Raw genomic sequence first — 27,500 nt, forward strand, 5'->3', positions numbered from 1 at the left:
TTATTGTCATGCCTAGAGATGCGCCAATACCAGAAGAAGATGGAGTTTGAAAGCTTTTACTTACACACAAGTTGCAGAAACTGGTCTTTTCCCTCGGGTTTCCCTCGTTTTTACCCGGTAATAACCTTGTCGTGACCTCCACAATTGATGTCTGATAATCGGATGATTGTCATGTCTAGAGATGCGTTAAATCCCAGGAAACAATTGAATTTGAAATCTTTTTCTTGCAAACAGTTGCAGAAAATGGTACTTTCCCTCGGTTTTCCCTCGTTTTTGCCTGGTAATGACCTTGTTGTGACCTTTAAATAACGCGAGAGTCAACTATATTTTACGTATTGTAAAGCGTACATGTAGCCCTAGACGCGTGTAAAGTCTCAAAGCTCTAGCTTAAGAAACGGGCGAATAATCGAACGCAATGTTAAGTTGTTCATCTAGGAATTGCCTTGAAAACAGCCAGCCTTACGCTGACGATCACGAAGGCTCTCTTGCTACTCAGATGAGTCACAAAGTTCATTTTTCAAATATTCAGCATCATTATATTGGCTCTAGCTCTTATCAGAAATAATGCTACCTCTGAAAATAGAAATACATTATGCTCTGAACCAGATTGAGGAAGACTATTCCCATCTGTTATGTTTTGTTTCAAGCTGTAAACACTATCACTAGCAATTTTACCATAGCATTAAACCAATAGGCACCATTAAGTTGTCATATTTTGCTCATGCATTGCTAAATGTATGTAGATAAACTTTGAAAGTCAGAAATGGGGTTCTGGAAACTAATCATGTCACACTGAACTCGCACCACAAAGCGACATTTGTTCAGGAAACGTCTCGCACGCTTTACTGGGCTGGGGGTTAGGAAGATTGGAAGGTCATAATGAGATAGTATATGGTTCAAATCCATTCATATTATACAGATATTATGTAAAGACATCATACTTGACGAAAATATATCCATTGAAGCCAAACAACAATACTAGTCTTGTGTGAATTTATTTTTAATCAAAACTTACCTACATTTTGGACGACGTCTTTCCTGGATTTAGGGTAGGGTTCATAATAATGATACTGTCACCAGCATCCTCGGCCAAAGCAGTCGCAAATTGTTTTGTGATAATCAAAAGATACCAACTAACACATTTATATGTAAAACGTACCAGTTTGAGTTCGTAATTTGGCTGAGAACTTCTTTTTTCAGAGGCAAGCGTCTGAAATGTTCGTGCATCACTCGTCAGGGTATAGTTGAATTTTGACTGAGAAGAGAAAGTGCGCCCTTGAATATTTCTTGTTAACATCGATTTTTATGTTTGGCAGGTCCCAAGCTTTCAAAAAATACCCATTTGGTAGAGTCCGCTTTTGGGTGCACGGTCAGCCCTCCGCCGTGACGGAGTATATGCGATGCTAAACGTTGTCTGCAAGGGCGGATCTGGGGGGGGGGGGGTTACACGGGTTACGTAACCCGCCCCCCCCCCAAAAAAGGTAATTTATTGGCTCAGGATGCACCAGATAGCTCTATTTTGCTTCTTTGGATAAAAAAAATTTCGGGGGGGCATGCCCCCGGACCCCCCTAGAGGCTTAGGCGCCTTCGGCGCCGTCAACTTGTATCTTCGCAGTCATTTTGTAACCCCCCCCTCCAAAGTGAATTGATCCGCCCTTGGTCTGTCTGTGCGTGTGTATGTGTGTGTGTGTGTGTGTGTGTGTGTGTGTGTGTGTGTATGTGTGTGATAGAAACTTTAACATTTGACTAAACACCGAAATACTAATTTTACCTGGTTATTATCCAAGCAACAGCTTCAAAATATTGAAGCAATGATCAACATTTTGTCGGCACGTATGTAGTTAAAGTGTGTATCCAAAGAAAACGGGTGGTGGGTTGTTTTTGGTTTATCTAAAAAAAAAAAAAATTATTTGGGGGGGGGGGGTAAAAACAGGTGACTGGTTTGTGTCGTGTGTGGTATGTAGACCAGGTCAGGGGTCAAGGTTAGGTCAGATCGCGTGAAGGATTGTGGTACCGAGCTGCAGTTCGCCGATTCGGAGAAGACGATTTCACATTGTTCGGTTTCGTAGCTCCAGAAAAATAGATAAAGAAGATACCAAAGAAGATTTTCTACAGGTTAATCTGCACAGCGTGTTTCCAGTGTCTGCGCGAGGAAGCGCTGTCGAAATCTGCACAGCGTGTTTCCAGTGTCTGCGCGAGGAAGCGCTGTCGAAAGCGCGGTGTCGATCTGGCCATCTGGCAGTTGTGTCCCCCGTAAGTAGGCTACAGACAGACAGATCTAGATCTAGTGTCTCGCACTCTTGGACCGTGTCATCTATGCTTACTGTGTGTGTGTGTATGTGTGACGGAGTGATTGAGTTTGTGTTACTGTTTGTCGATTTCTTACGTGAGCCTTGAAGGCTTCGCCTCTTGTTTTGATAGTGTTTAATTTGTGATTGCATCATTTCCGCGTTTTTGAGTGAAAGTTGAGGCGGCACTGTGACGACCTAATTTTTCAACCAAATTGATTAATAGTTATGTCAATAAATCGTTGATTCAGTCCAGACAAGTTAGTTTGCCAATTGAACTGTTGTTGGAACTTGAACTCCGAAGATCCCTTTTGCCCTGAGTGTTCTTGTGTTAATCAGGGCCAGACCAAATGAGTTGTAAGGGGGGGGGGATTCCTCCTTTTTTGGGGGGGGCAAATCAGCGAAGTGGCGAAGCCACAAGTGCGCGCCTGCAAAGCAGGCGCGCGAACTAGGGGGGTCCGGGGGCATGCTCCCCCGGAAAATTTTTGGAAAACGGTTAAAATCTGTGCAATCTGGTGCATTCTGGGCCTTGTTTTGAGGGTTAAGGCCTGTCAGTGTGAGTTGGTGGTACCTTTTTCTCATCGGATTTCACATTGAATAAAATTTGTTAGAGACACACACAAAATTTATCCAAATGAAATTTAAAAAAAAACCACTCAAAGCAAGGTACATGCTTTTTCCAGGGGTGGGGTTCCGGAACCCCTGGACCCCCCCCCCCCCCCCCCCCCCCCCCCCTGGGTCCGGCCCTGTTAATGAACAATAGCTTAGTGCACTATCCTCCAGAAATTGCCGTCTCTAAAATCAATGGCGACCAAGTGCGCGACTTTGTACAAGATAATGGCCGAGGCTTAATTCTTTACACTCTTATGTCAAGAATAAGTCGATCAAACGAAAAGGGGTGATTCTTAAGATCTGTGTGCCACTTTGCGACATCCATTTTTTAATTTTTTTTTTTTACTTATAAACAGCTCAGTGAAAGGTTTTCAAAAGCGACTTCCTTCCCTTTGTGATGGGATTTTCAGTTTTTCGACTGCTCTGGTCTTTTGTGACACCAATTTTTTTTCAGTTTTGTTTAAAGGGGAACAATCACATTTTATAAGTGTCTTATCCTCTGAGCGGCTTCGCTCCCTTTGATATTTTATTTTCAGCGTTCCAACTGCTCTGACCTTTTGTGGAACCGATTTGGTTGTTTGTGACTTATTATTAACAGCCCAGGAGAAAACGTGGGGTTTTATTTACAAAGGGGAACAATCACAGTTTATCAGTATCTCATTCTCCGTTTGTGATTTGATTTTCAGCGTTGCGACTGCTCTGTTGTAGTTGTTTTGTGACACCAATTTGGTTGTTTGTGACTTAAAAACAGCCCAGCTTAATGTGTGTTTCTTGGAGGGGAACAATCACATTTAAGAACTGTCTCTCCCTCTGAGCGCCTTCCCTCCCTTTGTGATTTTATTTTCAGCGTTCCGCCTGCTCTGGTCTTTTGTGGCACCGATTTGGGTGTTTGTGACTGAAAAAAAGCTTAGCATTTGTTTCTCTCCACGGGACACAATACTATTTCATAAGTGTCTTCTCCTCTCTTCTCCCTCCCTTTGTGATTTTATTTTCAGCGTTCCGCCTGCTCTGGTCTTAAGTGGCACCGAGTTGGGTGTTTGTGACTGACAAACAGCTCAATATTTTTTATCACATTTTCACATAACTTTTATAAGTGTCTTCTCCTCTTTTCTCCCTCCCTTTGTGATTTTATTTTCAGCGTTCCGACTGCTATGGTCTTTTGTGGCACCGATTTGGGTGTTTGTGACTGATAATTAAACAGCGCAACATTTTTTTTCCATGGGAAACAATCACATTTCATAAGTGTCTTTTCCTCTGAGCGGCTTCGCTCCCTTTGTGGTTTTATTTTCAGCGTTCCGACTCGACTGCTATGGTCTTATGTGACACCAATGTGGTTGTTTCTGACTTATGAACAGCCCAGGAAATGTTTTGGTTTTCGGTTTTATGGGGAACAATCAGAATTAAGTGCCTTATCTTCTGAGTGGCTTCCCTCCCATTGTGCTCTTGTCTTCACTTGTTTCCCATGAATCAACGGAACACTGGATTCTGAACTCCTCTTAGATTTTTCTTCTGAAGAATCCTCAGAATTAATATGTTCTCCAACCAGGCTTACATGACTACAGTATAAAGGTTTTCCGGGTAGTTGTTTCTTTCTCCTGGGTGTATGTGGTGTTTTTCCCCATGACAATACTGGTTCCTCGAACAAAGGAAAAGTACGCAGTAGCTTTCAAAGAATCGATTGTGAGTACATAGCAGCGTCGTGATGAGATTAAAATACCAGTGTGCACCAATAAATATAATGGGTTTTTTTAAGACTTCTACATTCAAATAGTGCATTACGCCTTATAGCATTTTCTGTTTTCATTTTTTTGTTCTTATTTTTCTTTTCTAATTTTGTTGTTGTTGTTGTTGTTGTTGTATTAACTGCAACAACAACAAACTAATTTAATTATATTACATCAAAAATGTTGTGCTGTTTATAAGTCACAAACACGCAAATAGGTGCCTTGAAAGACTAGAGCAGTCGGAACGCTGAAAATTATAAAAATAATTTTTGTAAATTTAATGAGTTGATTTTGGCACCATTATTGTCGGTCCTACTGGTTACACGCCGAGCCTTAGTGGGTATTAAAAATATTGGCAAACGTGAGCTGTGTATGAACAAATGTGAGCTTCAGCGAGCTTTTTCACGACCGCGAACTGAGAGGATATTAATTTAAACTTCAATCAAAGTAATCAGTCTAGGAGAAAGGTGAAATCGTGCATGAGTAGATTGCATGACTGGTTCACCTTTTTACCAGCGAGATTTGCGTTGCAATTTTTATTTATTTTGTTCATGTTGTTAAACAACAAGCATAAACATGTGTCTGTGTAATCGCGCGTGTATGTGTGTTTCTGTGTCGGTCTGTATGCCATATCTGGCTCAGCCCCATCCTACCTGTCTGACCTGTTCACACTCTACACACCCTCACGACCCATCCGCTCCTCTGTAGACACTAGAATGTTCCCGTCTATCTTCTTTCCGTCACAAACAGCACGGTCAGAGAGCTTTCTCCCACTCAATCCGACAAGACAATTAGCAACGTATATTTACAAAGCTCTACGATTTCGCACTGATTCTCTGGAAAATGCACAGTTGCAAGATGCAGGTCCATAAGGTTGCTTTTTCTGCTTCTTTTAAACATTGTTCGCTTGTATTATGTGTCACCAGTCTTGTTATGGGCCGGAGGCCTAACAAATAAAATTTCCGACTTCCGACTTCCGACTTCCGACTTCAATCCGACACTGCCAAACTTTTTGTTCCTTCAAATTAAACCTTAAAACACACTTCTTTACACAGTAATTTGATTAATTTTTGTTTCAATATGGTGCATTGTGCTTGCATGGTGTTTAAATGTTTGAATGTTTTGCCTGTGTTAGTATGCTTGCAGCTTGTATTGATGTAGTGTTTCGTTGTTCACTTGTGTGCTGAATGCTGCTGCACATGCTTTTTCGCTTTGCTTTGTATGTATATGTATGTTTTTTCATTGTAAATTTAAGCGCTTAGAGAACGTCAAGCGCTCTATAAATCTCCCATATTATTATTATTATTATTATTATTTCAGTGTGACTGGCGCAGTGGCCTAGTGGATAAGACATCGGTCTCTTGAGCGGAAGGTCGTGAGTTCAAATCCCGGCCTGGGGGGGGGGGGGGGGGGGGGGGATGTAGCTCAGTCGGTAGCGCGCTGGATTTGTATCCAGTTGGCCGCTGTCAGCGTGAGTTCGTCCCCACGTTCGGCGAGAGATTTATTTTTCAGAGTCAACTTTGTGTGCAGACTCTCCTCGGTGTCCGAACACCCCCGTGTGTACACGCAAGCACAAGACCAAGTGCGCACGAAAAAGATCCTGTAATCCATGTCAGAGTTCGGTGGGTTATAGAAACACGAAAATACCCAGCATGCTTCCTCCGAAAACGGCGTATGGCTGCCTAAATGGCGGGGTAAAAAACGGTCATACACGTAAAATTCTACTCGTGCAAAAAACACGAGTGTACGTGGGAGTTTCAGCCCACGAACGCAGAAGAAGAAGAAGAAATCCCGGCCTCTGCCGCCTGGTGGGTGAAGGGTGGAGATTTTTCCGATCTCCCAGGTCCAAACATGTGCAGACCTGCTAGTGCCTTATCCCCCTTCGTGTGTACACGATAGCACAAGACCAAGTGCGCACGGAAAAGATCTTGTAATCCACGTCAGAGTTCGGTGGGTTATAGAAACACAAAAATACCAAGCATGCATCCTCCGAAAGCGGCGTATGGCTGCCTAAATGGCGGGTTAAAAACGGACATAGACGTAAATCCCCACTCGTGCAAAAAACACGAGTGGACGTGGGAGTTTCAGCCCATGAACGCAGAAGAAGAAGAAGATTTCGATTGTGTTTAAATCTCTGTCGCATGGAGAAAAACAGGCACTGAAGAAAAGTCAGCCGGACGACAAACACAATTTAAGCGGTGACCGCTTCCTCTGAGTGTTAAAAAAGACAACAGCTTGCGATGTTTCTCAGTTATAGTTTGTTGACTTTACTATCAATGTCTCCATTAAAAGTGTGTTGACCGTTTACTGTATCGACGTCAGGGACTTTAATGCGTTTTCAATGTAAACAAATGTATTGCGCCGTTCCTCGAACACAATGCCAACCTAGCTGTATAATATGCGTATCGTGATTCCTTGCACACAAGATAAAGGAGTCTTGGATCTTAATGTGTGTGAATTAAGCGTGTGTATCTCTGCAAAACAGCCTAAGTACGCAAAAGCTTTCCCCGTCTGAGAAGCAAACGGCCAAATCCCATTAGGCTTAAGCGGTATATTAAAGGCACAGTGCGCCTCCCGTAAACCATCACAGATACTGTTAGGCTTTTACACACAGTACAAACACCCTTCCATTTGAACGCTCACCAAACGGGAACATCCGAGGTGCCCTACGTAAAGAGCGAGCAATTTTCAAAGAATTAATTTTTTGCGGATTTTGTCAGAGGCAATCGGACCGCTACCGTGGTGCGTTTTGGCGCTAGACCTAACTTTTAAAATCTAAATAATAAATTGACAGCTTGTTACACAAACATTCTTAAAGGCACAGTAAGCCTCCCGTAAACCATCACAGAGCTCCCCGAGCGTCTACATACAGTACAAGCATACTTTCATTTGAACGCTCACCGAACGGGAACATCCTGGCTGCTTTCTGTCGAGCGTGAGAAATTTTCAAAGAATTTATTTTCGTGGACTTGGTCCTCTACAACAATGGCGCCTCCTTTTGGTGCTGGACGGCTGTTATGAATATTCAATACCGGAAATCACGCCCGGAGAGTAAGCCTCCCGTAAACCATCACAGATACTGTCAGGCTTTTACACACAGTACAAACACCCTTCCATTTGAACGCTCACCAAACGGGAACATCCTAGGTGCCCTACGTAAAGAGCGAGCAATTTTTAAAGAATTAATTTTGCAGATTGTCTCGAACACTTTTTGGACCCATCATGAACTCAGGTCATGAGTTACTTCCCTTCGGATCTCATTCTATCGATGTAAACTGGCGATAGCCGTGAATCGATGATTATCAAAATGTTTTTGGACCGTGGTGCGTTTTTGCGCTAGACCTAAGTTTTAAAATCTAAATAATAAATTGACAGCTTGTTACACACACATTCTTTAATCATAAAAGAATTCTTTTTTCATCAAGTCAAGATCAGTACAATTCGAAGTTCTGAAAGTTTGAAAAAAGAAAAGCCCGGAAGCAGGGTCACGCAAGGGTCGTAGCAGACGACGGTTTATGCATATCGCCGTTCCTCTCAACAGTCAAAGCCATCGCTAGAGTTCTTGTGAACCACAGCCGTTTGTTTCGTGCATAAACACGTGCTATTGTAAATAAGCTCACATCGAGTCGCATTCAAATGACTAACTGACGACTACATTGTGAAAAAGGGAAACTGGATCACACGGGTTCACGATGGCTCAGGGGTAAGATAAACCACACAAAAATAAATTCTTTGAAAATTGCTCGCTCTTTACGGAGGGCACCTAGGATGTTCTCAAGCGGTGAGTGTTTAAATGAAAGGGTGTTTGTACTGTATGTAAAAGCCTGACAGTATATGTGATGGTGTACGGGAGGCGTACTGTGCCTTTAATGACAACGTTTGACTTATTAAAAGCTTGCCCAGATTCGTTTCCGTGGAGAACGATAAGAAAAGGAGCGGAACTTCCTTGGTTTTCTTTTGTCATTTGTTCTGCCTTTTATTTTTATTTTTTTTCATTCCGCCTTTCTTTCTTTCTCTCTTTCTTTTTTTTCTGTCTTTCTTTCTTTCTCTTATAGATTGATTGATTTTTTTTTTCTTTCTTTTCTTTCTGTCTCATATTTTCTTTTTTCGTTCTTTCTTTCTTTCTTGTTTTCTTTCTTTTTCCATTTGTTTAATTTTGTTTACATTTAGTCAATTTTTGACCAAATGAATTCCTGTACACTGCGCATCGTGAGGGAGATAAGGGTGTATGTGTATGTCTGTGCATGCACACCTGTTCCCAGAAATCTAATGTTCATGAAACTTAAACATAAGAACTCTTCCAGATTATTTCCACAAACGTGTTTTTTGGTGTATTTTATTTTATTTGTTTCTTGTGTGTTTATTTACAGGTATGTAATGACGTCATATCCGCCCAAGCGTTGTTGACTATGAATGTAGATGTAAATGCTTGTATAACTGTGTTTTAATTTTAGTGTTATTTGTTGTTTTTAGTGATTTTTCACTACCTATTTTATTCATGTTTTTATTATTTAGTTAGTGGAAGAATCTTTTGTAATGTATCTTTGATGGTGTATGCTTTTAATTAAGCGTTGTTGACTATGAATGTAGATGTAAATGCTTGTATAACTGTGTTTTAATTTTAAATGTGTCAAGCGCAAAGAGCATAATTGTAAAGTTATGATGTTGCGCTATATAAATGCTCATTTATTATTATTATTATTATTATTATTATTATTATTTAAACAAATTGAGGCCGCACTGTGATTATCGCATTTTTCAATCAAATTGATTAAAATGTTATCATACCATCTTTTACTTGGTCCGGACTATGGGATTGCATTTTAGCTAGCTCACTGATTTTTCATCAACATTATTTTTGAAAATGAAATTGCAATTACACATTACTAAAAAGTCGCTTGAGCGATATCAAAACCATAAGTCAATATGTCGGCGTGAAACTTAAAGAACAAAAATGAACAAGAGGCGAATCCTTCAAGGCTCCCGAAAGAAATCGACAAACAGTAACACAAACTCATTCACTCCGTCACAGATACACACACACAGTAAGCATAGGTGACACGGTGCAAGAGTGGGAGACACTAGATCTAGATATGTCTGTCTGTAGCCTACTTACGGGGACACGACTGCCAGATCGACACTGCGCTTTCGACAGCGCTTCCTCGTGCACACACTGGAAACACGCTGTGCAGATCAACCTGTGGGAAATCTCCTTTGGTATCTTCTTTATCTATTTTTCTGGGACTACAAAACCGAACAATGTGAAATCGTCTTCCCCGAATCGGCGAACTGAAGCTGGGTGAGAACTGTATCTATACCACACACGACACAAACCAGTCACCTGTTTTTACCCCCCCCAAAACCCCCCACCACCCGTTTTCTTTGGTTACACACTTTAACTACATACGTGCCGACGAAATGTTGATCATTGCTTCAATACTTTGAAGCTGTTGCTTGGATAATAACCAGGTAAAATTAGTATTTCGGTGTTCAGTCAAATGTTAAAGTTTCTATCACACACATACACACATACACACGCACAGACAGACAAAAGTTAGCATCGCATAAGCTACATGCACTTTCGTGAGCCAAAAACTGGCAACAGGAATCACCAAGACTAATCTGTAATATGGATTTGTTTAAAGTTGAGGCCGCACTGTGGCGACTGAATTTGTCAAACATTCTTTGATCCGGTCCATAATTGATTATGACAAATAGATTTGTTCATTGAAATTTAGATTAATAAAGGGGCAAAAACAGATTCAAAAAGTATTGCATTGTATTCTTTATCATTTCCTATCTTCCGAAGTGTATAGATACGTTATGTTTACTCTGAAAACGGGTTCAAAATGAAATACAAATTGTTCATGAAAATGAGGTTTTATGTCTACATGCTTCGCGGAGATTAGCTCCATCCGTCTCGATCGTTCTGTTTCGGCTAACCAAGCCTTACACGTCTTGGTGATGACTGATTCCGCGTTTTCAATGTTGATCTTTTAGCTTAAGTTTTAAAACATTGCTTTTGGTGTGTGTACCTCTCTCTCTCTCTCTCTCTCTCTCTCTCTCTCTCTCTCTCTCTCTCTCTCTCTCTCTCTCTCTCTCTCTCTCGCGCTCTCTCTTCTCGCTCTCTCTCTCTCTCTCTCTCTCTCTCTCTCTCTCTCTCTCTCTCTCTCTCTCTCTCTCTCTCTCTCTCTCATGTTTTCCCTTTCTTTCCGCACACAACGAATCATTTCAGATCATTCTTGAAGTGTACGCATCAGTAACAACTAAATCAACTCAACGTATCAGTTGTTTTATCATGCAGCCTTTGTCTCTCACTCGAATGGCCGTTCGCATATGAAGTGTATTTCAAAGTGACTCCGTGCGATTGACCACTGAAAGTTCTTTATCCTTCTCAGAAGAATGATTCCGTCAGGTTCCACTCTGGTGAAATCGGTGGTGGGTACCCAGAGACTTCTGGTGGCAGTGATATTTACGGGTTCGCCGTTGATCCACTCAATGTCAGACACGCCCGGAAGCTGCTTTGCTCCTATGTAAACTCCGTCGACCGTAAGATCTGTAAAAGTAGACGCGCATATATATACTAGATGATTACCGGCTTCGCCGAAGGAAGGGAGATAAACGCGCAAAACACTGGAGAAGATAAGGAAGAGTTACTGGGAATGGATGTACAGAAAAACCATAAAAACCAAAATCGGTTCAGCGCTGCGCGCTGAGAGCACGTGTTGAAAATTTTCATCGACCACATTGTGTCCGGGGTCTACCTGAATATGCCCACCAAATTTGAAGCAGATCTATCGAACAGACAGAAAGCATAGCGAACAGACAGAAAGACAGACAGACAGACAGACACACACACACAAGCCGTATATAGATATAGAAGCCTATATATATACCAGTGAGATTGGTCAGGCTGTCCTTAATTGAGCTCGTAGTTGACTTGGCAAAATCTTTTTAACGAACATTCAATGCCACAGCTGACCTCTACTGGCTCTGAGACGTCGCCCCCCCCCCCCCCCCCCCACCCACCCACCCCCTTGGACACGAATTTTAACTTTTAAAGGAAAGTAAAATTAATTTATTTTTTAGCAAGATTTGAAGTAACCAATGTGAAAAGATATGAGTTTTGTTTTAAACCTTCGTTTAACTGTGATAGACTAAAAATGTACACACCATGTAAACTGAAAAAGGAAACACAATTGAATCGATCCTGAATAGCCAAATAGATTGAAGGTGACATGCAAACCAATTAAACAACCAACCAACCAGACCGCTTACCTCTACTAGCTCGAATGAAAGACTCGATGAACGAAGCTTTCTCCACGGGTTCCAGAACCACCAGCGTCTCGTTGTTGTCTGCACAGGCGTCAAGTGCATTGACCCAGTTCTTCAGTGACAGGTCAAGCCTGTAGCACGTGCTGGTCGGACGATCAATGACGTAATTCTTGTCACGTGGACAGGCTGACGCTGGCGAAAAGAAATGATAAGAGTGATATTTATGTGCAGATGTTAATATATTCATACAGCTAGGATACGTATATATATCTCGGAAGAAAGTCTCTGCTGACTTTCAATTGTTTCTTTCACAATTTCTGATGTTTTATATATAATATATATATGTAATACACATTCGGAGAGACAGACAGACAGACAGACAGACAGACAGACAGACAGACAGACAGACAGACAGAGACAGTGTCAGAAAACAGAGCGACAGAGACAGACACACACACACACACACACACACACACACACACACACACACACACACACACACACACACACAGATAGACACACAGACACATATACACACAGACATAGACACAGACATAGACACAGACACAGACACACAGAGACAGAGAGAGAACACGTAACCGACTAAAACAATATCTTGCTGTTTGAAGAAAAATAGCTCAACTTTCATTCCTTTTTTTCAAAAATCGTTTTTTTTTAATAATTTTACCTGATTCAAGACGATAGTATCGCAGTCCAGGGGATGGACCCCACCCGTTTGGTGACGCAATGTAAGTCATTCTGTGATGAAGGCACTTTTCCTCGAAGCCATGATAGAAGAACGTGTTGCACCACTCTACAGTGAGACAGGACAATGCGCACTGTCTTCTGGTTGCAGTATTTATGGCTGACGTCATATCCGCATCCGGCGGAAGTTTGTCATCGTGTGTAATTTGGCGACGCCAGGTCCATGTAGTTGTACTTTGACTGTAAAGAAAACACATCTTGATAAATGTTCACATACACGCTAATATATATCGGCATATTACTTCTTCTTCTTCTGCGTTGTGTCTGTCTGTCTGTCTGTCTGTATGTCTGTATGTCTGTCTGTGTTTTCGTGCGTGCGTGCGTTTGTGTGTGCGTGCGTGCGTTTGTGTGTAAGTGTATGAGTATGTGTGTTGAGGGATTGCGTGCGTGCGTGCGTGCGTGCGTGCCGCGTGCGTGCGTGCTTGTGTGTGTGTGTGTGTGTGTGTGTTTAAATGTTTATATATATATATATATATTTGGTCTAGGTACAAATACAATGGTCCTCCTCAGGACTAGATTACCTTGCGATACGTCCCCCACAAAGGGACTTTGCTCTGTAAATCTCGGTCCCCCTTGAGGAGGGTCTGATGCTCCCAATAGGCTGTCTGTGAAGGGATACTTATTTCTCTCTCTATCTCTGCTAAGAGATTTTAACAAATCTCAGAAGAAAGTCTCTGCTGACTTTTAATTGTTTCTTTCACAATTTCTGATGTTTTATATATATATATATATATATATATATATATATATATATATACGTATGTAAGTGTGAAGTTGAATGTCTTGTCAGTCGCATTGTGCATGGGCTTCTGGTTTAACAAAAACATACTCACATGACCTTAGGATGAACGAAGCTCAACGATGCAATGAATAATACGATTCCACAAACACGTCCATTAGCTGTATGCATAGCGCAGAAAATGCCAGCAGCAATAATCATCTTGAGTGTTGCGTCTCTGTACGCCTGTTTGCTCTCAGTTTTAAATAAACTCACATGATCTCATCTTTTCTGCTTCCATAAGCGTTGCTTTCATTGGTCAGAGAGGAATGCCAATCAAGAAGCTTCTTTCGGTGACAACAGAAAGCCGTGCAAGAGAGTCAAACCCTGACACACTGTTCTTGGTAAAGCTGAAAAGGTATAAATCGGCGACTCCCATCGTAGCACATCGGCCCCGTGACGTCCCTGACGATCATTTGCACTTAATATGTGTTGGATTGATTGAGTGAGTGAGTGAGTGATTGAGTGAGTGATTGATTGATTGAGTGATTGTTTCAAATATTTATTTATTCTTGAATGAAATGTTTCTTGTGCCTGAGAGCTATCTGTTCAAACTTGTTCCTTTGTCTTGTTGGACTTTAGATTTTTCATAATGTTGATTCATGATCACACCAAAGCTGATCGTTTGTCACCCATATTTCTATTACTTTTTTGATAATAAGCTCACCCGATTTCTTTGACTGAATTAATAGTAGTATTCGCCGGTCTCTGAGAGCCAACGAGTCATACTGTTTTTACTGTTGGATCTTTTGGACATCGAGTACTGATTCTGCGTCGTGTAGTTACAGCTTTCCACAAAGGAGTTCATGATGCAGATCGAAGAGTGATCTATGGAATGAAAGAGGAAGGTGCATAATTGCTCAGAACACATGTATCCCTCGCAGATGGAGCGATATTGTTTTTAGGCCCAAAAAAAAAATAGGTCTGTTTACGGTAACCCGACCGACCCTAGTTTTTTCGCGCGACCCTAGACTTTTTTTTGGCATTTGGAAGAGAAAAAAAAGGAAAAAAAAATCTTGGTTTTTTGGCAAAATATTAAACATAAAAATATGGTTTTTTGGAAGAAAAAAAAAGAAAAAAAATCCCGACCTACCGACCCTATTTTTTGGCCTATGTTACCGTAAACAGACTTTTTTTTTTTTTTGGCCTTACTGATATTGGGTTTGATTCAATTCAAGTCTTTAAGTACATAATTGAAATATCATGAAAGAACGATATGGCTGTTGATTAAAAGCGGCTTACAATCGATTCCCTTTTGGCAAACTACGCCCAACCCCGACTCCAAAAACGCCCTGTTTTTACATTTAGTCAAGTTTTGACTAAATGTTTTAACATAGAGGGGGAATCGAGACGAGGGTCGTGGTGTATGTGTGTGTGTGTGTGTGTGTGTGTGTCTGTGTGTGTGTGTAGAGCGATTCAGACTAAACTACTGGACCGATCTTTATGAAACTTGACATGAACGTTTCTGGGAATGATATCCCCGGATATTTTTTTCTTTTTTTCGATAAATGTCTTTGATGACGTCATATCCGGCTTTTTGTAAAAGTTGAGGCGGCACTGTCACACCCTTATTTTTTAATCAAATTGATTGAAATGTTGGCCAAGCAATCTTTGACGAAGGCCGGACTTCGGTATTGCATTTCAGCTTGGTGGCTCAAAAATTAATTAATGACTTTGGTCATTAAAAATCTGAAAATTGTAAATAAAAAAATAAAAAAAATTATAAAACGATCCAAATTTACGTTCATTTTATTCTTCATCCTTTTCTGATTCCCAAAACATATAAATATGTTATATTTGGATTAAAAACAAGCTCTGAAAATTAAAAATATAAAAATTATGATCAAAATTAAATTTCCGAAATCGTTTTAAAAACACTTTCATCTTATTCCTTGTCGGTTCCTGATTCCAAAAACATATAGATATGATATGTTTGGATTAAAAACACGCTCAGAAAGTTATAAGGAAGAGAGGTACAGTAAAGCGTGCTATGATCGAAGCACAGCGCAACCGCTACCCCACCAAACAGGCTCGTCACTTTCACTGCCTTTTGCACTAGCGGCGGACTACGTTCATTTTCATTCTGTGAGTTCCACAGCTTGACTAAATGTAGTAATTTTGTCTTATCCTACATACGTGAGAGAGATACCCGTGAGATAAAAATCGTTCAAATCACACGTGTGTATATCATGTAAATGAGGTCAACCGGAAGGTCATGCTATGTAAATTAGTAATTACATATTCATGAAGAACTACTTTTGCAACAAAATGGCAACTGCCACGAAACCGATTTGTCAACACTGAAAGAATTTTTGAGTGATGAGCTGTTCGAAGACATGTTTGGCGATGACGCGAATGACGAAGTCGATGAAGAAAAAAGCGAGTCATCCATGATTTATGATTTTTCTCCAATAGACTCATTCGTTCAGACAAACAAGAACAAGAACACTCTCCGAAAAACGGTTTACGATATACGTCGCCTATCGACGTTTATGGCGAAACACGGGGACAAAAGAAACATTAGCACCATCCAACCACAAAAATTATGCAAAATTCTCTGCTCTCTTTTCATGAGTTTGAAAAAACCGGATGGCAAAGAGTATGAACCATCCCCACGCTGAGGGGCCTTCTCAGCAGCATCCATCGACAGTTGAAGTCTAAAAAGTACTGTGCACCCGTTATAGACGGCCCCGAATTTGCACTTGTAACTGAGAGAAGTCGTGAAGACAAAGCAGAAGATTGTTAAACAGGAAGGTTGTGGCAACTTACCTAACAGGGCTCAACCGCTGAAAGATGAAGATGTTGACAAGCTGTGGCAGACAAAACAGCTCGGAGTCGCAGATCCAGAAGTAATCCTGAATACTCTGTGGTGGCAAAACACAGTCAACTTTGGTCTGCGCAGCGTGACACCTCACAGGCACATGCAGTGAGGAGACGTGTCCTTGCATGAAGACAGTAATGGCAGAGAATATCTCCAATTTTGCGAAAGACAATCCACAACCAAAGCCAGGGCGACATGTGAAGAAAAGCTGGGATCATCAACCCGAGGTAGATCTACACCAACCACTCTGCACGCCAGTTCCTAGTGCAGAAACTTTCCGAGAATAACGTTCCTCCGACCAAAATAATGCAGCTATCTGGGCACAACAACGTTAAGCAGCATTTCCCAAGAGGAACACCGTGGCTTCAGTCTGATGCTAAACGGCACTGCACCGGTCTCGGAGCTGTCGCCAGTGTCGGCAGACGACACATTGGATTCGCACGGCCACTTCAATTCCAGCCGTCTCCACTGCCACTGCCACAATCACATCCCAGCAAACGCAAACAACACTGTTTGCAAGGCCTGTGCACGTTGGTACCATCAACATCAACCAATATTTGTCCAGTCACCAAACCGAGAAGTGACCATGATCTGAAAGCTGTCGACTCGCCTGGCTCCGACTTGACTGTCATCCTATCGCGGAAGGATATGCTTTGCTGTTGTTGTTCCTTTTGGTTTCTTTTATCCTGTGGCCACTGCTTTTCTTTTTATCTGGTATATTTTGAAGTGACCATCATTTCGTTGTTCGAATTTATTTAATCAATGTTCAATATTAAACTTAACAGTGTTAACAAAGGCGAACTACTTTGTCCTAGTTTGAGAGTGTGTGTCATGGCGGAGGAATGAATGTCAAATTGAGTAAAGTGGTTTGAAGTTCTAAAGCGGGTTGATCCAAAGGCAATAGCGCTGTCGGTGACTTTTAGTTAGATCTGGCACAGAAGTATATAATGTAGGATAAACAGAATACTACATGGCTTGCTGTGTCGTACCAGATTTACACTCGTTGCTTTTTCAAATAGTGAACAGCTCGCTTTCGCTCGCAGTTCACTATTTAAAAAAACAACTCGTGTAAATCTGGTACGACACAGCAAGCCATGTAGTATTCTCTATTTACGCGACTTGTTGCTTTTGCTTTTGAGGTGTTTTTTTTTCTTGCTTTTTATATTTAGTCAAGTTTTGACTAAATATTTTAACATCGAGGGGGAATCGAAACGAGGGTCGTGGTGTATGTGCGTGTGTGCGTGTGTGCGTGTGTGTGTGTGTGTGTGTGTGTGTAGAGCGATTCAGACTAAACTACTGGACCGATCTTTATGAAATTTGACATGAGAGTTCCTGGGTATGAAATCCCCGAACGTTTTTTTCATTTTTTTTTATAAATGTCTTTGATGACGTCATATCCGGCTTTTCGTGAAAGTTGAGGCGGCACTGTCACGCCCTCATTTTTCAACCAAATTGGTTGAAATTTTGGTCAAGTAATCTTCGACGAAGCCCGGACTTCGGTATTGCATTTCAGCTTGGTGGCTTAAAAATTAATTAATGACTTTGGTCATTAAAAATCTGAAAATTGTAAAAAAAAAATAAAAAATTTATAAAACGATCCAAATTTACGTTTATCTTATTCTCCATCATTTGCTGATTCCAAAAACATAAATATGTTATATTCGGATTAAAAACAAGCTCTGAAAATTAAATATATAAAAATTATTATCAAAATTAAATTGTCCAAATCAATTTAAAAACACTTTCATCTTATTCCTTGTCGGTTCCTGATTCCAAAAACATATAGATATGATATGTTTGGATTATAAACACGCTCAGAAAGTTAAAACAAAGAGAGGTACAGAAAAGCGTGCTATCCTTCTTAGCGCAACTACTACCCCGCTCTTCTTGTCAATTTCACTGCCTTTGCCATGAGCGGTGGACTGACGATGCTACGAGTATACGGTCTTGCTGAAAAATGGCATTGCGTTCAGTTTCATTCTGTGAGTTCGACAGCTACTTGACTAAATATTGTATTTTCGCCTTACGCGACTTGTTTTTCTTCTTTTTACTTGGCCTTTGAATAGTTTCTCAAGCTGGAAATCTAATTAGGATGAACGTCAGTCCTTTGTTTGAAAATCGTCAAACATTTAGCGTTTCAGTACTAGTCAGCTCATTTTGACAATGTGGCAGCCATGTTAAACCAATAGACGTTTTCCTGGAAATTCTTCTTCTTCTTCTTCTGCGTTCGTGGGCTGAAACTCCCACGTACACTCGTGTTTTTGCACGAGTGGAATTTTACGTGTATGACCGTTTTTACCCCGCCATTAAGGCAGCCATACGCCGCTTTCGGAGGAAGCATGCTGGGTATTTTCGTGTTTCTATAACCCACCGAACTCTGACATGGATTACAGGATCTTTTCCGTGTGCACTTGGTCTTGTGCTTGCGTGTACACACGAAGGGGGATAAGCCACTAGCAGGTCTGCACATAAGTTGACCTGGGAGATCGGAAAAATCTCCACATTTAACCCACCAGGCGGCCGCGGCCGGGATTCGAACTTTCCTGGAAATAACTCTGTCTGTATTATCAGCGGTCTTAAAGAGCAAGAGCCCTTTTTACCTCGGACAAGCTTTTCACAACATCCGGAGCATGTTCCACGTTTCCGGTCGGCCTTATCCTGCGATCGGGACGAACAACTAACTCTGATGTGTAGGTTATGCAGCGCGCTCGCAATATGATACCATTTTCTTTCAATAAATAAACATCGGAGCCACGAATCGCCACGGATGGCTTGCTGATCACCGGAAGTGTTCGCTAAGTGTTTGCAATTTCTCCATGTGAGATAATTAAGGTAATTTGATTTGATTTGATTTAAGCACGTGTGTCTTCCTAAACTCACGTGACCTCAAGCCAAAGGGCCCACGTGACCTTGATCAAAACACGTTGTAAGCGATTCTTTTTTTACAACAAATTCTGAACTTCGATGAACTCGTTAACGCTGATTTTCGAAAGAAAACGGTATCGTAATGTGTGCGCGCTGCATCGCATACACATCGGAGTTGGTAGTTTGTCCCGATTGCGGGGATTCAGCCCTTCGGAGGCGTAGAGCGTGGAGCGTGCTCCGGATGTGTGGAAAAAATTCCGGATGTTGTTAAAAGTCTAACTGCAGTTCAGGGGCTCCTACTCCTCCAGACCGCTGATAATCCTAACAGAGTTATTTTCAAAATTCGATTTTTTTTTTTTTTGGCTGTTTGAGACTGCCAAGCAAACGTGTTTTTCTTTAAGGGGAAAAATCACATTCAATAAGTGTCTGTCTTTTTATCCCCGAGTACGCAGTACTAGGGTCCAGCAGACTTTAATTGTGTGTGTGTGTGTATCAGTGTCTCGACTTAACGGCTTATTGCTGGGAAACTACTGGGCGCAGTTCTTTCAAAAGTTGATACACTAACTTGATAATAGGTCCGATTGATCGTATTAAAACTTCATAATGTTACCTGGGACCTAAATGCGAAATAAATCACAAAAGCCACTCTTAACGGTGGGAATTTTTGCGGTGGGAGGCTGGTCGCTTTGCGAACAGCCTGAACTAAAGGGAAGACTTGGGCGGCGAACACGTCACGCAGTGACGAGAAAAGCATGATTTACAAGCCAGACAACGGGTGGGGAAATGGTCTCGGCAAAGAAATTACAATGCAGGGTTTGGTCTCGGTGAAAGAGAGACAGAGAGCACGAGAGAGTCTATGGCCAAAGTGATCCGGGTTCAATTCATTTTGTGCACATGTGTTAGTGTTACTGTTTGTGTGTGTGTGTGTGTGTGTTTGTGTGTGTGTGTGTGTGTGTGTGTGTGTGTGTGTGTGTGTGCATGAGTCTGTACTCGTGTGTGTGTGTGTGTGTGTGTGTGTGTGTGTGTGTGTGTGTGTGTGTGTGTGTGTGTGTGTAAGAAAGAAAGAGAGAGAGGGAGGGAGTGAGGGAGAGAGTGCGTGTGTGTGTGTGTGTGTGTGTGTGTGTGTGTGTGTGTGTGTGTGTGTGTGTGTGTGTGTGTGTGTGTGTGTGTGTGTGTGTGTGTGTGTGTGTGTGTGTGTGTGTGTGTGTGTGTGTGTGAATGTCTGAAGAGTACTCGGGTCCAGCGCGAGCGTTTTTTTTATCGCCTTCCCGACGGAGACCACAACCCACAGGAAGACCCCATCAACAAACTAGACCGGAGAAGCCAAACCACCATTTTCCGTCTAAGGACAGGGCACTGTGGACTGAAGAAACACCTCAAGAGACTGGGCCTTGCGGATGACGCACACTGTGAATGTGGCTCGGAAGAGCAAACTGCACATTCTCTAGAACTGCTCCCATCTCTAGACAATACGCCAGAAGTTCTGGCAAGAAGAGACCAGTGTTGGAGCCAAACTCTGGGGTCCTGCCGACGAACTGCGCAAGACTGCGGACTTCCTGGCAGCCACTGGTCTGAGGATTTAGCACGGCCATCAACATCGAACGCAGAAGAAGAAGAATCGCCTTCCCACCCTTTGTGATTTTATTTTCAGCGTTTCGACTGCTCTGGTCTTTTGTGGCACAGATGTGGGTGTTTGTGACTGATACACACACACGCACACACACACACCGGCACACACACACACACACACACACACACACACACACACACACACACGCACACACACACTAGTACTTCTTCGTCTTCTTCTGCGTTCATGGCCGGTAGAAACTCCCGCGTACATTCATGTTTTTTGCACGAATGAGATTTTACGTGTATGACCGTTTTTACCCTGCCATTCGGACAGCATTCGCCGATTTCAGGGAAAGCATGCTGGGTATTTTCGTGTTTCTTTAACTCACCGAAATCTGATATGGATTACAGAGTCTTTACTGTGCGCACTTGGTCTTGTGCTTGCGTGTACACCATGGCGTGGCCGAGTTTCAAACACGCGACCTTCCGCATGGGAGGCCGGCGCCTCAACCACTAGGCCATTGCGCACGTCTTTTGTGACTCAAATTTGCTCGTTTTGACTTAAAAACAGCCCAGCAAATGGTTGTTTTTTTAAGGGGAACAATTACGTTTAATTAGGGGTTTTTTCCCTCTGGGCGGCTTCTTTCCCTTTGTGATTTTATTTTCCGCCTGCTCTTGTCTTTTGTTGCTCCAATTTAATTGTTGATGACTTATTATTACCAGCCGAGGAGCAAACGTGTTTTTTTTTTCCAAAGGGGAACAATCAAATTTGTTCAGTGTCATATCCTCCGTCTGTTGCGACTCCTCTGTTCTTGTTTGTTTTTTGGTGACACCAATAAACGACTTCTGAAAATGACTGTCGGGTTTGTATGGGTTGTGAAAGAGTGAGTACCCTTGCTTTTTGCTCGGACAAACATTGGAGGGGCCAATCATTAGCGAATGGGTGTGTCGGAAGCACCTGGACGTATGAATTTATTAGTCAGAGAAAAAGTAAAGGTATTCACTCTTTGATCCACAACCCATACAAACCTGATGGAATTATTTCCGAAGATCATCTATTTGGTTGTTTGTGACTTAAAAACGCCCCAGCAAATGTTTTTGTTGTTGTTGTTTTGTGTCTTTTTTTTGTAAAGGGAAGCAATCACATTTAATAAGTGTTTTCCCCCCTAAGTGGCTTTCCTCCCTTCGAGATTTTATTTTCAGCGTTCCGAGCCCAAAATTTGTTAATGGGGAACAATCACATTTTTGAAGTGTTTTATCCTCTGAGTGGCTTTACTCCCATTGTAGTGAGATCTTGTTGTACCAATTTGGTCGTGTGTGACTTATAAACAGCCGTGCAAATATTTTTGTTTGTGTTTCAAAGGGGAACAATCAGTATTGTAAGTGCCTTATCCTCTGAGTGGCTTCCGTCCCTTTGTGTTGAGAGCTTCAGTGTACCGACTGCTTTGGTCTTCATCTGTGTCCAATGAATCAACGGAACTGGATTCTGATCTCCTCTTTGAATTTTTTTCTGAAAAATATTCAGAATTATGTTCTCCAACCAAGCTGACATGACTATAAAAGAATGTTCGGGTTGTTGGTTTTTCTCCTGAGTGTGTATGTGTGTGTGTTTTTTCCCCTGCCTCTTGTGGTGACGACCAATAGCAAAGTACTATACGCGGTAGCTTTTAAAGAATCGATTGCGAGTACAGAGTAGCGTCGTGATGAGATTAAACTACAAGTGTGCACAAATTAATAAAATGGTGGTGTGTGTTTTTTTTGTGTGTTTTTTTTTTGTATAGACTTCTACATTCAAATAGAGCATAACCCATAGTATCATCTTTTACTTGGTCCGGACTATGGGATTGCAGTTTAGCTAGCTCACTGATTGTTCTTCAAATTATTTTTCAAAATGAAATTGCAATGATACATTACTAAAGTCGCTTGAAGCGATATCAAAACCATTAGTCAATATGTCTGCGTAAAACTAAAAGAACAAAAATGAAAACCTGGCCACAGGCATCACAAAGACTTATATGGATTTTTTTTTAAGTTGAGGCCGCACTGTAGCGACTGAATTTGGCAAACGTTCTTTGATCTGGTCCACAATTGATTATGACAAATAAATTTAGATCAAAATCAAAAGTGCAAAATACATTCAAAAAGAATTGCATTGTATTCTTTATCTTTTCCTATCTTCCGAAGTGTATGGATATATCATTTTTACTCCGAAAATGGGCTCAAAAGTTTATGAAAAAGAGGTTCCATATATCTCTGCATGCTTTGCGGGGATCAGCTCCATCCGTCTCGATTGTCCGGTTTCGGCTAACCAAGCCTTACTAGTCTTTATGATGACTGATTCCGCGTTTTCAATGTCGATTTTTTAGCTTCAGTTTCAAAACATTGCTTTTAATGTGTGTGTGTGTGTGTGGGTGTGTGTGTGTGTGTGTGTGTGTGTGTGTGTGTGTGTGTGTGTGTGTGTGTGTGTGTGTGTGTCTGTCAGTGTGTCTGTCTGTCTGTTTGTCGGTCTGTCTGTCTGACTGACTGTCTGTCTGTCTACCTGTTTGTCTGTCTGTCTCTCTCTCTCTCTTTCTCTCCTCTCCCTCTCTTTCTCTCTCTCTCTCTCTCTCTCTCTCTCTCTCTCTATATATATATATATATATATATCCCATGACCTCCCTTCTTTGTCTCTGTTACTTCAGTATGGGTATATATGTTGTATTTTTATAGCTCAATAAATACATCATGGACTCCAAAAAATATATGATAGTGCAGATTCCGATTTGGGCAAAGGACTACTTTCCTCCCGACCTTTGACCTCGCTCGCGCCGAACAATGTGACACATTTGTATGAAGTTCTAAAATCGTATTGCACGGCTCAGAAAACCATATCAGTTGCACGCAAAAATGAATCTCAGAACTGATCTGATGTATGAGATGCAATAAGCAAAAGTTTCTTTCATTATGAAAGCAATGCAGGTCGAAAAAAACGAACATTCAACTTACAAGATAACCAGATGCTAGCGAACCAAAACAAAAACACGAGTACCCTCCCCTTGCATCGTTAGCAGACGACTTTTGAGAATCTGTCGGTAGTGTGTTTTGCCGGTGTGCGCCTTCAGCTATCAAACATCGGCTGTTTCACGTGTTTTGCGAGCAAGTCTACTCTTTTGCCTGGCTCTGCAGTAAGTCCACATATTTTTCCGTAATCCAGTCATATTCCTTCAAAATGCAATCAATCGGCGGTGACAGACGTGTCGGTCGCGTTTTCCTCTCACCCATACCAGTTTAAGTTCATCCATGCAAACACACTCGCAAAACAGTTTATCACGTAGATACATTTCAAATAGGGAGCAAATGGTTAAATCTAAACCTACATATTTGTTCCCTAAGATTTGCTTCTCTGTCAATAAGCCTAATTACACACGTTCGAGAAAAACAACGTGGAATCAATTCTGAATCGAGTAAGCCAAATGGGTCCCAAACCCGTTTCGCCCGTTCTGCCGACCTGAAACGCAAAACAAAAGAATTGTGCGCTTCAACTAAATTAATTTCTATTCGACTTCATTACTTTCTTGCAACTTATGAACCTTTACTTAAAGCTTTTAAATGGTCTGAAAGTAGTGTTACCGCGTACTTATCGATGCACTCATTCGTTTTATTTTTTCAGCGACGGTCACTTAGTTTAAGGTTGCAAAAGGGCTAAGTCTCGCTGGCAACAGTTTTACCCTGCACAGATCGCAACAGTGCCGCTAGTAGTCTACACTTTGTGTTTGATGGTAGAATGGGATATACAGATTACAACACTCGTGGTTTTTTATATGGCTTGTATTTCAGTCAAGACCCAGCGGGAATATCAATCGAGAGACACGAGCCTAAAAACCACTCGTGTTGTAACCTATACATATATATATATATATATATATATATATATATATATATATATATATATATATATATATATATATATATATATATATATATATATATATATATATATATATCTCCTTTCCCTTTACGCACAACAAAATCATTTTAGATCATTCTTACAGTTTAAGCATCAGTAATAAATAACTAAAATTAACGTATCTGTTGCATCGTATCTGTTGTTTCACAGGCCTTTGTCTCACTCAAACGGCCGTTCGCATGTGGAGTGTATTTGCAAGATACTCCGTGCAATGGACCACTGAAAGTTTCTTGGCCTTCTCAGTAGAATGATTCCGCCAGGTAGCACTGTGGGGAAGCGGGTGGAGGGTACCCAGAGACTTCTGGTGGCAGTGATATTTACGGGTTCGCCGTTGATCCACTTAAAGTCAGACACGCCGGGCAGCTGCTTTGCTCCTATGTAAACACTGTCGACGACAAGACCTGTAAAGGAGGGCATCCATACATATATGAGAAAGGTCTGCCGGTAAGCTGTCCTTAGGCACACAAAAAAAAGTCTGTTTACGGTAACATAGGCAAAAAAAAATAGGGTCGGTAGGTCGGGATTTATTTTATTTTATTTTATTTTATTTTTTTGTGTGTGCAAAAAAACAGATTTTTTTTTTTATTTTTTTTTTTATTTTTTTGAATTTTTTTCCCCCCCTCCAAAGGCCAAAAAACAGTCTAGGGTCGCGCGAAAAAATAGGGTCGGTCGGGATACCGTAAACTGACTTTTTTAGCCCAAAGTCTTTTTTAAGGAAAAACACAATGCTACAGATTTGTGTAGCGAGTTTCGTGAAGTAGACTTCGCCCAATTAATAGCAGGCTTTATGTAAATGCTTTCGATGGCATTGTTTGCAAATGCAACATCCATGTGAAGAAAGACATTCCCATGAAAATATTCTTCATAGTATGTAATCACAGTCGACGGTAAGACGTGTAAAGTAAGACATTTGTATAGATCTCAGTATTCGAAGACACTCAAATGGAAATTCATATACGATCGTTTACACGAGAGGGCAGTTAACTAAACTTAGGTGGACTATACATGATAAAGTCGGTTACCTCTACTGTTTAAAGGAGATCAAGATTATTTTCGTTACAACATTTAAAGTACATGTAACAAGTGAGGTTGTTTTTTTTTTGTTTTTTTTAAGAATCTTCTTCGCTCGAATGCAATAAACCTAAATGTCAAATTATAGTTTCAACACGAAGACCACCATACTGAAAAAAAGGAACACAAAATTGAATCGATCCAGAGTAGCCATGCAATCAGACAACCAACCAAATCGCTTACCTCTACTTGCTCGAATGAAAGCCTGGATGAACAAGGCTTTCTCCATAGGTTTCAGAACCGCCAGCGTCTCGTTGTTGTCTGCACAGGCGTCACGTGCATTGGCCCACTTTTTCCGTGACAGGTCAAGCCTGTAGCACGTGCTGGTCAGCCGATCAATGACGTAATTCTTGTCACGTGGACAGGCTGATGCTGGTGAAAAGAAATGACGAGAGTACTACATTTGTTTGTTTTTTTGTAATGGCGTATCGATTCATAAAGCTTGGCCATATTCACGTCGGCTCGTCTTATTATTGCGCCAGATCTGTGCCTCAAGCACCAGAAGATTCGTTGTGCCATGCATGTTAGTGTTAGAAGCTGAACTGTACCAGAAGAGTAATGAAATAAGTCAGTGAATATGATTTAGAATCTGACCATACCTGGGATGTTCCTTGATCAAAGAAATGCAAAATTACGTCATAGAAGAACTGGCAGTTGTGGGTTTTGAAGCAAAACAAAACGTACGAGAATGTTTCAGGTTTCACAAAATTGACTCGGCAGGATACCGACCAAGCACTGAGTGAAACATCGCAACACACATTAAGAGAGAGAGAGAGAGAGAAAGAGAGAGAGAGAGAGAGAGAGAGAGAGAGAGAAACAGACAGACAGACAGACACACAGACACACAGACACACAGACAGACACACAGAGACAGAGTGACAGAGTGACAGACAGACAGACAGAAATAACCGACAAAAAGAATATTATACAGTTTGAATGAAAGAAAGGGCTCGAGCTCAACTTTTATTCCTTTTTTCCAAAATTGTATATATTTTTCGAATTTTACCTGATTCAAGACGATAATAGCGCAGTCCAGGGGATGGACCCCACCCGTTTGGTGACGCAATGTAAGTCATTCTGTGATGCAGGCACTTTTTCTCGAAGCCATGATAAAAGAACGTATTGCACCACTCTACAGTGAGACAGGACAACGCGCACTGTCTTCTGGTGGCTACATTTATGGCTGACGTCATATCCGCATGCGGCGGAAGCTTGTCATCGTGTGAAACTTGACGACGCCAGGTCCATGTAGTTGTGCTTTGACTGTAAAGAAAACACATTTTGATAATTGTTCACATACATATACGCTAATAATAACTCTGAGCATATTTAGAAATAAAGAATAATAACATTGAAATGTTAGATGAATTTAACATATTAATCACTTTCTAGTCGGATAGTTATATAAAGGTGTAAAACTCTTACCAGCTCACTCCCTTGACCATCCTAAGATATCTTAGGATGACTCGTTACGGAAATTCCCATTTCATTTATTCTACAGACAAGCCGTTTTCTGCACTCACAATAACAACACAAACAGTTAATGGATTGCATTATCGTTGCATGTTGAAAAATATGAAAAACGAGCAATATTTTGCCTGTTTTGATCATGGTTTTCTTTCCTGTAACTAAAGTTGGTGTCTAACATGTACCTCATATATTCCTCTTTTTGCTGCATGAAAGTGATCATTAAAAATATAGCTCACAGTGCCCGTATACAAAGACTTTTCGAAAAACACAAAGCTACGACACGCATAACTTGCATGTTACAGCTGATCTATAT

General features: G+C 41.2%; 1 protein-coding gene and 1 long non-coding RNA gene across 2 annotated transcripts in view; one reads left to right on the top strand and one right to left on the bottom strand.

The window, feature by feature from the left end:
• The window catches only part of LOC138972275 (uncharacterized), a 168,674-nt gene that overhangs the window by 74,809 nt on the left and 66,365 nt on the right, over positions 1-27,500 (top strand). The gene's annotated exons all lie outside the window — the stretch shown is intronic.
• On the bottom strand, positions 10,915-13,634 carry LOC138972273 (uncharacterized). The gene is made up of 4 exons (XM_070344983.1): positions 13,498-13,634; positions 12,588-12,844; positions 11,903-12,091; positions 10,915-11,180 (listed from the first exon to the last, which is right to left on the bottom strand). The coding sequence occupies exons 1-4, from the start codon at positions 13,602-13,604 to the stop codon at positions 10,939-10,941; spliced, it is 795 nt and encodes a 264-aa protein (XP_070201084.1). The 5' UTR covers positions 13,605-13,634; the 3' UTR covers positions 10,915-10,938.

Source organism: Littorina saxatilis, linkage group LG8 (assembly GCF_037325665.1).
Source record: "Littorina saxatilis isolate snail1 linkage group LG8, US_GU_Lsax_2.0, whole genome shotgun sequence".
Lineage (NCBI taxonomy): Eukaryota > Metazoa > Mollusca > Gastropoda > Littorinimorpha > Littorinidae > Littorina > Littorina saxatilis.

Excerpts from the sequence above, each read along its gene's own strand:
- LOC138972273 (XM_070344983.1), bottom strand. The coding sequence starts at position 13,604 with ATGATTATTGCTGCTGGCATTTTCTGCGCTATGCATACAGCTAATGGA. Across the intron at positions 12,845-13,497 it reads TTCGTTCATCCTAAGGTCAT|TCAAAGTACAACTACATGGA; the intron begins GTGAGTATGTTT and ends TTTTCTTTACAG. Across the intron at positions 11,181-11,902 it reads TTTCATTCGAGCTAGTAGAG|ATCTTACGGTCGACGGAGTT; the intron begins GTAAGCGGTCTG and ends CTACTTTTACAG.